The 13,468-nt window shown below is 51.4% G+C and overlaps 1 protein-coding gene across 2 annotated transcripts in view; it reads right to left on the bottom strand.

Annotated features, from left to right (window-relative positions):
* C2cd2 (C2 calcium dependent domain containing 2) overlaps nucleotides 1-13,468 on the bottom strand; it is a 51,389-nt gene that overhangs the window by 18,250 nt on the left and 19,671 nt on the right. For both annotated transcript variants that reach the window (XM_027929304.3, XM_071615013.1), the window contains 7 exons: nucleotides 12,345-12,461; nucleotides 11,378-11,482; nucleotides 7,444-7,566; nucleotides 4,921-5,044; nucleotides 3,746-3,854; nucleotides 1,355-1,419; nucleotides 377-501 (listed from right to left, as the gene is read on the bottom strand). In XM_027929304.3, the coding sequence (XP_027785105.2) occupies nucleotides 377-501; nucleotides 1,355-1,419; nucleotides 3,746-3,854; nucleotides 4,921-5,044; nucleotides 7,444-7,566; nucleotides 11,378-11,482; nucleotides 12,345-12,461 (768 nt within the window). The remainder of the gene's footprint in view (nucleotides 1-376; nucleotides 502-1,354; nucleotides 1,420-3,745; nucleotides 3,855-4,920; nucleotides 5,045-7,443; nucleotides 7,567-11,377; nucleotides 11,483-12,344; nucleotides 12,462-13,468) is intronic.

Raw genomic sequence — 13,468 nt, 5'->3', positions numbered from 1 at the left:
TTAATGTCACTTAATCTTTTCAGTTGACCTGGATTTCCCCAGAGCCAGCAGAGAACCATGACAGCTGAGCTCAAACACTGCTAACCCTGCACAAAACAACAGTGGAATTAAAAGCCGGAGAACCAAAGCTTTTTAAAAGGCCCTTAGGGTTAGTCCCCAAGAGGCTGTCCCTATATGTTATCTCACATATTGGACAACACAACCCCAGCACCGTGGGCCGGGTCCAACCCAATCTAGACACGCATGCTGTGAAACCATGTCTTTTGCATGAGCCTCGTGGGGCACTGGAGGCAGAGGGAGCCTCTGGCAGCAACAGGAAGCCCCTAGAACAGGAGGTCAGGCCCAAATGTGGTTGTGGACAAGAAGGTCACCATACCTCTGCAGTGACCGAGCCCAGCGCCGAGCTGCTGAGGGTGGGCCCTCCGATCAGCGCGAAACTCTGCAGCCCAGAAGGCTGCTTCTTGAACAGGTCCAGAGGGATAGTGGTCCTGGCCAGCAGACCTAGGGAAGGACAAGGAAGAGCACTGCTGACGTCTGTCAGGCCATGAGCTGATCCCGTTAGCTGGGAAGGGCCCCATTTCAAAATCCTGTCAAGTGTCAGGGTCACCAAAGACAGGCGGCAGGGGTGTTCCAGCCAGGAGGCGGCTCTGGGATAGGTCAGAGGCAACCCCCGCAACAGGTGTGGAGATGACTGGCCAGAAGCCCACGGACAACTCTGGCACAGGGACAGAGGATGAGAGATCAGATCAGTGTGAATCGAGAAGCTGCCGACTGCACAGAGGACATAAAGAGAACATCCTTATTCTTAGGAAATAGATCCCAAAGAATGTTGGGGTAAAGGGCCATGATGCCCCAGGACTAGGAGGCTGAGGCAGGAGGGTCACACGCTCAAGGCCAGCCTGGGCAGCTTATCTCAAAATAAGACATAAAAAGGGCTGCAGTGTAGCTCGGTGGGAGAGCACCCTTTGGGTCAATCCCCAGAACCACACACACACACAGAGAAGGCAATGAGGCGGAGATGGTAAATAAATTTCATATTCTATATACCTTACCCAATAAAAAAATTAAAAAGTAAGTTTGTTGAGGCTAGGAGGGTTCAGAACTGCTTCTCTAAGCCAAGAATTGTTGAATAAAAGATTCTGAATTGGAAGGAAGGAAGGAAGGAAGGAAGGAAGGAAGGAAGGAAGGAAGGAAGGAAGGAAACAGATGAACATTTTCCAAAACTGTGACTTGCCAATAGTTGAAACTGAGTTGGAACCCAATGTGCCCTTGGAAAGTCCAGTGGCTCAGGGGAGAGGGCCAGGCCCTGGGTGACCTCCCCAGACAGCGGGGCCCGGTTCACCTGCTCACCCACCTTCTGAGGACCACCCGTCCTCTGCAATCTGCAGGTGTAACTCCTTGGACTTCGCGTTCAGCTCACTGAGACAGGGAAAATAGCATGAGGCCTTCAGAAAGCAACGCCCGGCGGCCTTCTCAAGGTATGGTAATTTTTTTTCAATAATAGAAAAGAACACAAAGTTGTCAATAGTTAAGAAACTGCGGAGACCTGTAATCAGAACAGGAAAGGTCACCGGCAGCCTCATCCTTTGTACTCGGCTACTCTTAATGCTTGGCCACCTGCCTTCCAGAGTGCCCAGGACAGCTCACTTTGGTGGTGATGCCATGGTCAATGCAAACCAAGGAGCCAGGCTTAACTTTAATTTTTAATTAACTTAATACATAAGCCACCTGTGGCTGGACTTTACCTTGTTGAAAGCTGAACAATTATCTGAAGACACCAAATACCTCCTTCCTCCTCTGGAACATTTTCTTTCGCTTACACAGACATCTTTCCATGTCAATCACTACAGAGAAACAGCATTTTCACAAGTGTCTATTGTGATGCTATTTGGCCTTGTGAAAAATTTACTTGGCCAGCTCCTTAATAACTATTAAGAATGGAGGGGCTGAGGCTGGGGCTCAGTGGTAGACCGCTCGCCTCACATGTGTGAGGCACTGGGTTCGATCCTCAGCACCACATGAAAATAAATAAATAAATAAAGATATTGTGTCCATCTATAACTAAAAAAAAAAATCTTAAAAAAAGAATGAATTGGCTGTTTCTAATATTTTATAATTATAAATCAGCTGCGATAAATATCCTTACACATATATCTTTGTACACAGTGCAATTATTCCCTTAAGGAAACTATAACTGTCAAGAAGTAAATACATTTAAGACACATTTTTAAAATATACCTTTTGATGATGTCCATAATATTTACTCCACTGGACATTACTATTCTCTCATTCTTTACCAAACTCCAAGGTGAAAAACAATCTTTTATTTAAGTCTGCACGACTGCACATATTTCTGAGACTCAACATTTTTTTTTTAGAAGTGTATGTCCATCTCTATTTGCATTTTATCTCCAGTTAGGAAATTTTGCCATTTTCTAAGTGGGTATTCCTATTTCATTAACAATTCACAACAGCACTTTGTAAAGATACAGCGGATGCTTTCCTACACCACTTTCTGTAACTACTTGTTGTATGAGCAGATTGATTTCTTGTTTTTAGTCAGGCTTTTAACTGAGTTATTATTTCTACCAATTTTAGGGGTTTTTTTTTGTGGGGGGCACTGGGGATTGAACCCAGGGATGCCCAACCTCTGAGCTACATCCAAGTCCCTTTAATTAATTTTTTGTTTTTGAGACAGGGTTTTGCCACGTTTTCCAGGCTGGCCTTGAACTTGCAGTCCTCCTGCTGCAGCCTCCAGAGTCACTGGATGACAGGGTGGGCCACTTTCTATTGGATCTTCTGATATTTTTTATTTCTTTCCTACATCCATTATCATTTCCAAGTGTTGGCTGATTTCCTTGGTTGGTCCAGCAACGAAATAAGATCAGCTCCAAGAAGCGGCCAGCCGTCTGCCTCCCTTCCCAGTCTCCGCCCGTCACTTCTTGTTCCCACTTAACTGCAGTGACCAGTTCTTCTAGAACAAAACAGTGGGATCTTCTCCTGTTGTCAGTGGTGCTGCTCTTGAGATTTGCCATTCATAGTATTTTTAAAAGTCTTATTAAGGAAGTATCCATAAATTTTATTCTAATTAAATGTTTTAAAATTAGGAATAGGGGCTGGGGTTGTAGCTCAGTGATAGAGCGCTTGTTCACCCGTGCGGGGCCCTGGGTTCGATCTTCACCACCACATAAAAATAAATAAATAAAATTTTAAAATGTCCGAATACAACTAAAAAATAAATACTTAAAAAAAGATAAAGATAATAAGTTTATTTTCTCCTTCAATTTAAGATACAATAAAATTCATTAATAGATTCCCTTACAGTCCTGGTATGAACTCAAGTGGCTTTATTTTAATTGTGCTGCTAGATTCTACTTGATAATATTTATTTCTTACGTCTTTATTTGTAAGTGCTCTACATCTCTACCTTCTGCTCTATCGCACTTTGGCATCAATGGGAAGTCTCCTTCAGCTCAGGATGGTTGTGTGTCTAACGGACGTGGGGGAGTTCCACAACAGTTCCCTCTTGTCACAACAGGGGACAAGGAGAAAATTAATCCTGAGAGCTGCCTTTCAAAAGAAACCTGAGTTTGAATTAGAGCTACCTTTATGTGCTTAGAATGGCTTTATTTTCTAACTTAATTTAGCTTTTCAGCATAAACGGTGCTGGACAAGGACTTTGGGCTCTGGCGGTCTGGGCGGACCTGGCCATGGACACTGCCCTGGTGACGGAGGCCGTACTCACAAGGTGAACTCCTCCTCCCAGGTGAGGTGAGTAGTGCTCTTGGCTTGGGTGCTGGTGAACCTCTGGACAGGGTCATTCAGCTGGGCAATGCACACGGGGCTAACGCTGCCTAAAAGAAGGAAAGAGAGATCATACCGAGGCCAGGGACCAAGACAGTCAGTGTAGGTCATACATGATTGGGCAGAGATGGGGGCCGATCCAGGAGGAAATGAAATGCTGACCCTCCTGAGCCCTTCCTCCTGCTGCAGCCTGTCCTCAGGGAGACCCCCCTGCAGGGAACTGTGCCTCCCTGCAGGGGGCTGTTACTGAAGCCTCCTGGGCCCTTGGGTCACTCCGCCATCACATTTTGGCCCACCTTAAGCGGGGTGCGGGGAGGAGAGAGGCGGTATTGGGGGAACTGCATCAGGACACTGTTTGCATGTACAAGAAGGCCTGAGTTAAAGGAAGAGGCCTCAGCTCACCCACTGTGAGAGTCTACTCTTGCTTTCATTTGCCATTTACACTCTCAAAGCAATGGATTTCACTGGGGTTAAATTTTTTTGTCCTGTATTTGATGTCAGTAGCCCTAGACTGACCCCAAGTAGCCCACAGCCTTTGTCAATCCTGGCTGCAGGCAGGACTGCCCACATGGTCCTACTTCAGATGAGACTGACAGCTTCCCCAAGAAGTCAGTTTTAAGCCTAAACTTAAACTCGGGATGACTCCTAAGTTTGGAGATGCCTTACAGAGAACTCATAACTCTTAACTGACACACAATGCGCGCACACATTTATGGGGTGAGTGTGACATTTCAAAACAAGTATGCAATGTGCAACGACCAGTTCAGATTAACCGGCAGACCATCGCCTCCAACACCGGTCACTACTTGGAGTCCCCAGCATTCAGAATCTGCCCTGCTAGCTGAGTGCATGCTTTGTTGTCAACTGCAGTCCCCCACAGGGCTGGAGGACACCAGGAGTTGTGGTGCCTGGCCAACTGTGCCCTGTTTCCACCTCCCTTCATCAGAACTGTGCCCTTCAGATGCTCATGTTGAAAGAAGGCAGGGCGCAACACCGCAGACACAACCGGGTGCCACCAGGGTCCCAGGCCACCTGGAGCCCACCAGGCTCAGGTGCAGAGGCTGTCACTTCCATGCACAGCTACAGCCCCACAAGACCCTGCCGCACCACACCCACCTGAAGCACCAGGATCGTTGAGCAGCGAGACTCGGATGTTCTTCACCAGCAGTTTTAGTTCATGAGCCCTTGGAGGTTTGGGGGGACAGGATTCCTGAGCAGTAGATGAAGCGCGCTGTAGATTCTGTGGAAAATCAAAGCAAAGAGCATCAACCATGGGGAGAACGTGGACCAGGAGGTGGCCGCTCGGCTCTGTAACAACGCTCCCTGCTCCTGGGGGGGCAGGGCACCAGTGATCCACAGCACTGCTCCTGCTTAGGGGCCTCCTCCGTCCCAGAGAGAGCCAGTGCCTGTCCAGCCAGAGAGGATCCTGGGTCTCGCTGTGGTGGAGACTGCAGCACTGTGGGGCCACGGTCCAGCCCAGGACAGTGCCTTAAATGGTCCTCTCCAGGTGGCAGGAGCCCAGTGCCATCTCACTGATGGGACATTGGCCAGGCGTGAATGGCCTCAGCCATCTGTGTGGGAAGTATCTGAGATGGACCGGCGTGGACAAGCAAGGGGACAGGATCGCCCTCGTCTCATCCTCAAAGGCATCAGGGGCGTCCAGCAGCACGCATCGCCAGGTCTGGAGGGCCCCTTGCTAGCCAGCACTTCCCACGCCAGCCGCCAGCCAGCACTCGCTGCTGCCTCCAAGCAGGCGCGAGGGGACCGGGGAGGACCTTTTGCTCAGTGAGAGCCGTGCTGGCAGGGACCCAGACGTGGATTTGGTGCAAAACACCCCTAGGGGGATGGGCGCCAACATCCACAGCGCCACCACGGTCCTTCAGGACACCATCTAGAAGATGCTGTTCTGGACCAGGTCCTCCCGACCGTGAGCTGAGGGTACGTGAGGCCACCAAGTGACGGCAAAAGTCCTTAAAGTCCAGGTGCCTGACAGAACAGCCCACATGTGGGGACAGGACGGAGACAAGGTGTTTTCTCAACTGTACATGTGTGGCGGTCAATTTTGTGTCAACTCCACTGGGTCCTATTTGGTCACACAACATTCTAGGTGTATTTCTGGCTTCAAATTTAATATTTACATTAACAGACCGAGTGGAACACCGGCCCTCCGTAATGAGGATGGGCACCACCCAGTCAGCTGGAGGCCCGGTTTGATCTCATCTCAGAGAGACTCCTCTTTCTGACCACCTTGAGCTGGGACATGAGTGTTCTTCTGCTCAGGGACGCCAGTGGGAACATCAAAACCTTGGTGGTTTCTGTCCTCGAGCCTGCCAGCTTTGGACTGGAGCTGGTCTTGGTGCTCAACCCTTGGTCTAGAAGTACACCCCAGGCACATCAGCCCCTGTGACCATGCGAGCCAATACCTATCCTCTTTATCTACCATGGGTCCTGTCTCTCTGGAGGACAATGACCAGTGCTTATCCTATTTGAGAAAACTACACATTTATTTTAAAATATTTTTGAATTTATGATAGTGTTGAACTTTTGATTTCCTGACTCCATGGATTCTAACAACATGCTACCATTTTGTGAACGTCCTCCATTCTGATGGTGACCTTGGTCACCAGTCAGTCCTCTCTGATCTGCAGGAATCCACTGTGATGGAACTACTGACGGTGGGTGGCTGGCCTCTGCTCACCCTCTGGGAGGCACGGCCCACCCTCTCTTTGGGAAGGCCTGACAGATGAGCCTGGCCTCCACCATCCTGCACCGCCCAGAGGCTCCGCTGGTGGGCTGCGTCACCAGCCTGGCCCTGGTCCAGGCCCCGCAGTCTCAGTCCACCCAGCGCACTCTGCGCTGCTGGCTTCTGGGGTATAGTTCTCATCACCAGTCTGGCTTCCCAGGTCCCTCGGGGTCAGGGTCTGGATTTGTAATGCCCCCAACGAGCTCCTGCGTTAGGCAACCCAGCGATGCTGAGAGGTGAAAAGACGGATCGTGAGAGCTGTGGCCTCATCAGTGGACGACTCCATTTGATGACTAAGAGTGTGAATGGACTAGTAGGCTGGTGGGGTGTGGCTGGAGGAATCAGGTCACTGGGGGTGTGGCTTTAGACTAGACCTGTTCCTGGGCCCTCCCTCTCTCTCTGCTTCCTGGCTGCCAAGAGCTGGGCAGCTTCCCTCTCCTCACCCTTCACCATGATGCTCTTCTGCCTCCCCTCAGGCCCAGGGCAATGAAGCTGGCTGACCTTGGCCTGAACCCCTGAAATCAAGAGCCCGAATAAACTTTTCCTCCTCTAACTTGCTCTCGCCAGGTATTTTGGTCACAGCCACCAAAGCTGGGTGAAACACTTATTCTTGGAAGGACGGAGGCCGGGGAGTAGGCTTCGACGAGGCAGTAAGAAGTCAAGCTGGAGCTCATGCAAAGCAGAGGCCTGGCCTCAACTGGGCCTCATGGAGCATGCAACCCTGTGCCCGGCCCAGGGCTCCATCCCAAGGCCACAGGGATATCCATCGGGCAGTGCTCACGCCAGCTCGGCTCCACAGAGGGAGGCAGAGACACAGAAACGCACGTTCCCCAAGAGCGGCAGCCAGATGCTCAACAGCGCTCAGAAACACCGCACCCTGCAATGAATGGACTTACCTGAGCTTCCTTTATATCCGTGGGCTTGGTGCTCAGAACCACCGACGGAGAGGTGGAACTCACCAGGTGCTTCAAAATATCCTTGAGGGTCTCAGATATTGCATTTGTCTCTCCCACCTGGCCCTAGGGAGAGGAATGGTCATGGAGTCATTTCACAACCGGGCATCTGGCAGGAAGCTCACAGCAGACTAGAGGTGGGGGCTGTGCTAGCCCTTGTCCCTGGGACTCCAGGACAGACAGACAAGCATCCCCACTCTCACCTGGAGACAGGGTCATTTTACTGGTTTCAGAGGTAATTCACACCTCTCACAGCAGATTCCTAAACGTGCAGACAGACATGCAGCGTAGGAATGTCAACGTTCCCGCGCACCCTTCCTTCCCATGTTGCCCCTCAACTTACGCACACACGTTTTTTTTTTCCTTTCTTATATAAGATTTGATTTCTTTTGAAAATTACAAAGTATTGAAGGACATGAAAAGAACCAAGAAGAACGAAGAACCAAGCAGAGGACTTCCGTTAGCAGACGGCAGGACACAGGAGGTTACAATAATTAGTACCCAGCAGAATACGTTCATATGTTCTAGAATGTTCTTGGCATCACTCTTCATGGGCACCTCAAGCTGGAGGCCATCTAAGTGGAGCGGACCGACTCCCTCTGAAGTCCCAATGCTGAGACCCTCCCCCCAGGTGATAGAATAGGACGTGGGCCATTGGGAGGTGGAGGGCAGGAGGTGGCACTTTCCTGATAGGATCGGTGCCTCATGGGAGGGCCCCAGAGAGCGCCCGCCCTCCTTCACCCCCTGAGGATCAGCATAAGGCAGCTCTCTGCAACCTGGAGCGGGCCCTCACTGGGGCAGCTGAGGACTTCCATTCTAAAGATGAAGTTCTGCTGTTTGTAAATCTCCAGGCCTGTGGTAGCGGTCACAGCAGCCTGGACTAAGCCACAGAGTGCCCGTTGGTGGCTACATAGACTCAGGGACTGTAGCAGTCTCAGGATGGAACAGCATAGCAATGAGTAAAATGCGCCCACATGGGAGGCGTGGGTGAACCTCAGGGGGAAAGGGGCCGAGCCCAGAAAGCCCTGGCTGACCCTGAGGGGCTGGGCAGCACATGGTGGCCCTGGGGAACTTCCTTGGGGCAAATTCCATTTGAGGTGGGTGCTGGGTGCTCGGAGGCTTGTGCACTGTTCCATAAGCATGTCACAATCAACTTTTTAGCAAGCAGGACCTATTTTTTAAAACCCCAACTAACCTAAAGGTGCTTTGGTTTAGTTTTTCCAAAAAAGACTTATTTAAATATCGGCTTTTGTTTTAACCCTGACTCCGGGGCCGGATGGGTGTTTGCTGGGGCCGCAGCACACCCTGGGGCCGCCTGGGTCATTCCTTCCGAGGTCTCGGGGAGAGCAGCTGCGCGGAGCAAGTGTCCGCCATGATTCTGTGCCTTGTCCTAGTGCTGGCTCTGCTGCTGGTGGCTGGAGCCCTCGGTCACCTCCATTCCCAACCCTCACTGCTGAGTCCCAGCCCAGCCAGCCTGCTCCGGACCAGCCTCACCAGGGCTACAGGCTGGTGGACGTGTCCCAGGAGCCCTGTGGGGCAGAAAGAGATTTCAGAAAGCAGGCTGGAGCTGGTCTGTGTGGTCCCAAGGACAACCAGCTGGCCTGTCCCCTCCTCTGCCAGGACTTCTTACAGTGAGCTTGGTAAAAATCTACCATTTACTGAAAATTGACTCTCTGCCAGGATCTCTGAAATAATAAGAATGGAAATTGCTGACACTATGGCTCCCACCATGTGCCAGGCTCACTCACAGACCTGCATGTCTTAACTGGCTTACTCCCCACAACCGCCCCGAGCATCACTGTCTCCATTTCACAGGGGAGGAAACTGGAGCACAGGGAAGTCAATAAACATGGTGGGGTCACACAGCCCCAAATTAGCAGAGCCAGGAGTCAAATCCAGGGAGGTCAGGGCTGTGGTGATCTGGGCTTTGAATGTACCCATCAACCCCTCATGAATAGAGCTTGACAACTTATTTCTTATTTTAAATTGAGATGAAATTCGTGTGGCATAAAATAAACCATTTTAAAGTGGACATTTCATTGCTGTTCAGTACCTTCGCAATGTCATGTGCCCACCACCCCCATCGTGTTCCAACACCGTCACCATGCCCCAGAGCAAACCCGTGCCCCCACCCCCTCAGCGCCCCTCCCCCAGCCCCAGGGCTCCACATGATGGACCCTACAATATGTGGCCCCATGACTGGCTGCTGTCACTTGGCATGGCTTTCAAGGCCGCCCAGTGGCAGCACACCAGAGCTCCATTCCTTCCAGGCTGATGACATCCTGCGGATGGGTGTGCCCCACCTGGGGTTTCTGACCTGCCCATTTCTCCTTACCCAGCAGAGTGGGCAGCCCCGGGTGGGAGGCGGGCCCTGGGCCCCAAAGGCCAGTTGTTACCACACCCCAGGTTCCAGAGCAGCTGCCTTCAGCCCCCACCCAGCTCCTTCCTTGCCCAGCCGCCCCCAGGGCCATCCTTCTCTAGCTGGCCTGTGGGCGGGTCACTGAGCACGGCAGGCCAGCTCTGGGAGACACACACTCCACCTGGCAGAGGGGGTGCTGGAGGTGGGGAACAGACAGCCACTGCCCAGGCATCATGCTACCAGTGGCAAGAAAGGGGCACAGGATGATATTTGGAAAAGGAAATACAAGAAGGTGACAAACACCAATGACCCAAATCACCACGTGCAGGAGGTGGCCAGGGGCGGAGGGAGGAGCAGCATGGGACCTTGGAGTCCAGCCTTCCCGATGGCTTTGACTTTTGAATCACGCTGATATTTTACGGATTCAAAAAAACATGTAAATCAACACAGATGGAGAGAAAACCCACAAACAGACACCAACATAGACGAACTAACCAACATCAAACTGATAACATAACCATCCAAGAAAAAAGCAATTCAAACGATTTTTGGACAGAGGAAGGTATCCTCAGCAGGACGCCTTCTGATGCCAGGGTCAGGGGGCACTCCTGAACGCAGGTGCCGAGGGTGTCAGGGAGGGAGGAAGCAGCCGTGTGGCCTGGACAAGCCACACCCGTGTGCGAGAAAGGGGATGGGAGTGAGGGGGAGGAGGAAGGGGAACTGAGGGACAGCCTGGGTGAGGGACAGGCCAGTGACAGGTGCCGTCCGACCACGCACTCAAGTCTACTAGCAAACAGCAGAACACCGCCTGCCACTCCATCGAGACAGGAGGCTCAGGTATCTACTGGAAACTCAGCCTGCCCCTCTCGGCTGTGCTGATGCCTCAGGCACTGAACTAGAGGAACCGACAAGGTGGTGTCTTGAGCCACCAGAAAGGAGAGCCCTGACAACCCCAGCTTTGGCTCTGTGTCACCTCTCCAGCAAGAGAAGGGAGACGGGGCTCCTTGCGGCCTACCCACTCCCCATTTCCAAGTTCACTTCTTCAACCCCTGAGACTGGGAAGCTGGAAGGAATTTACCCTGAGGTTTTAGAGGCTTCCTTGCGGAAATAGGGGAAGAAAGAAGCCCCACCCTGGGGAGGCAGGCTTCAGCCACCCCCTGCACAGGAGCACCTCAGCCAGGGAGTGTCGGGGACCCACGGCTGCATGGCCACAGGGGCTGGTGCCTTCCACGGCACTGAAGGCCCGAGACAGTCCCTGCCCACTAGGCCCACACCTGGGGTGGGGCTGGGCATCAGGAATTTTAAAAGCAGCCAGGAGATTCCAGTGGCACAGAGCCCCCTGAGCTGCCTCTCGGAGTGCCCCGTCTTGGTGTCCAGGCAGCCTGGGAGGGCAGCGGGGACGGGGAAGCAGGTGCCCAACAGCTGGGTGTCTGTGGATCTGAGCCTCAGCTTTCCACCCGCTGTCTCATCACGCCTGCCTTCTCAACCACGGAGGATCACAGACACAGAGGGACTGACCTCCCCTGGTGCCCGGGGCTGGATCTTGATGGTCACTTCTGGCACGTGGATGTAAGACCACCGAATCTGGATGTCTTCTCTCTTTTCTTTCATGTGGAGCTCCAGCTATTAGAAAGAAAGAAAGAAAGAATAAACAAGTGTGTCGGATGGCTGCTCTTTCCACCAGACCCCGGCAACCTGTGTACGTGCACAATGAGGGACGTGCAGTTTCCTGGCGCTGGCATCCAGAGCTGCACTGGGCCTCTCGTCACCATCATTAGAAACACGTCCCTCTGTGCTGCATTACACACTGTTTGTAATTACATGTAAAATAGGTCTTATTATTACAAATCTGTTATCACAAAATAATGGTAGTGCTGATTTTTTTTAACTTATAACAATAATGGATTGTTTTAAAGTTGACTTTTTTCAAAACGTAAGCTAGCACCTCCCCCAGCTCTGCCCAGCTGTCTTTCTGAGCTGTGTAGACACCTGTGGTCCAGCACCTGACTCCCCGCAGGTGCCACCGGCCTTGTCCCACCAGTCGGCAACAGTCCTGACCAGCCTGGAGGCCTGACGGGGCAGTCTCTGGATTCATCATGCGTGTGTGTGTGCGTGTGTACATGTGTGTGCGTGTATGTGCGTGTGTGCGTGTGCGTGCGTGTGCATGTGTGTGCGTGCGTGTGCGTGTGCGTGCGTGTGTGCATGTGTGCGTGCGTGTTCGTGTGTGCATGTGTGTGTGTGCATGTGCGTGTTTTATGTCCCATACATATGGTGCAACATGGAAGCTTACAGTCTAAGATGACACAAGTAGCAACAAGAACATGGACGTTACAGCCCTGTAACTCAGGCCACACTGAGCGTGACGTGTGCCCAACCCCACCCCAGATGTGGACCTAATGGGCAGGGACTGTCTTGGGCCTTTAGTGCAGGGGATGAGTCTATGACAACTGTCTTCTTGTGACTTGCAGAATCTGCCCAGCCTCACCTGCAGATGAACAGGGGAGAGCTGTACGTCATATAGCTGGTGTCCCGAGCCCGTCACCGAGGGCGCTGCGCTGACCAGGAACTGAAGGGTCTTGCTCATCACGTGACAGGCCACCACCTGCGGGAGGGACAGGTGACAGGAAGAACTGTACAGGAGAGCAAGTGGCACCACAGACATCTTTATGTCAGAATGCAGCAATCCAGACTTCCTTCCTTAGTGAGGGCAGAACTTCCATAAACTTGGATAAATATCCAGATCTACCTCTTCCTTAATATGTAGTAATTTTAAAACTAGAAAAGATATATCAAATTCTTGCTTCCTGATGGGTCACTCTAATTGTTTCTTTACACACATAACGAGTTTTCTTTTTGGCTTTGTTGTATTTTCCCACCGTGACAGATTTTAAACTCCCTAGACATGTCCATGTTCATAAAGAGCAAAAGCCATTAGCCATCTTCTCTCACTAAAAATGAGCCTTAAAAAGATGTTACATATGTAAATTTTAAGTAAAAAATTTAAAATTCATCTGGAACACAAGAAATTGTTTATATCTAAATAATCTTAACATGGTTCTTCAAAGACGCGGAAATAAATGAAAGAACGTATGAAATACCAAACGACTTAAGTGACACAGCCTTAGTAAAATAGTTACAAAATGAACTTATTTTATAGAATAAGAATTTAAAGGACAGAGACAAGCAACCACAAAAGGGAGTAAACCAAACTCAACTTCTCCTGTGTCTGGAAGCACGTTAGAGGGTGTTGACGTCACAGCGCACACCGAGATGGCCAGTCTCCAGTCCCTTACGGAGCAGAGCGGTAGAGGAGGCCTCAGTGATCCCTGGCAGCACGCCACGCAGGCACAGTGCTGGCCGGTGATGAGGCCCGGTGCCCGCTGCATGGGCTGAGGGCAGCGGGGCCCAATGGGCACTGGATAACCAACAGGGTGGACGAAGAGGCTCCAGCAGTGGCCAGTGTTTGGCCAAAGCCCAGTCATCAGGAGGCTCAGGGTAAGCAAAATGGATCTCACCTTCCCAGGGGAATGGCTGACCCCACCATGGGGGGGGGGGGGGCGTTTGCTTGGGGAGGGAGAGAAAATTCTTTAATTCTCTGGTGGATTTATC

Source organism: Marmota flaviventris, chromosome 8 (assembly GCF_047511675.1).
Source record: "Marmota flaviventris isolate mMarFla1 chromosome 8, mMarFla1.hap1, whole genome shotgun sequence".
Lineage (NCBI taxonomy): Eukaryota > Metazoa > Chordata > Mammalia > Rodentia > Sciuridae > Marmota > Marmota flaviventris.
The sequence above is the reverse complement of the archived record's forward strand: the minus strand, read 5'-3'. Positions and strand labels throughout refer to the sequence as shown.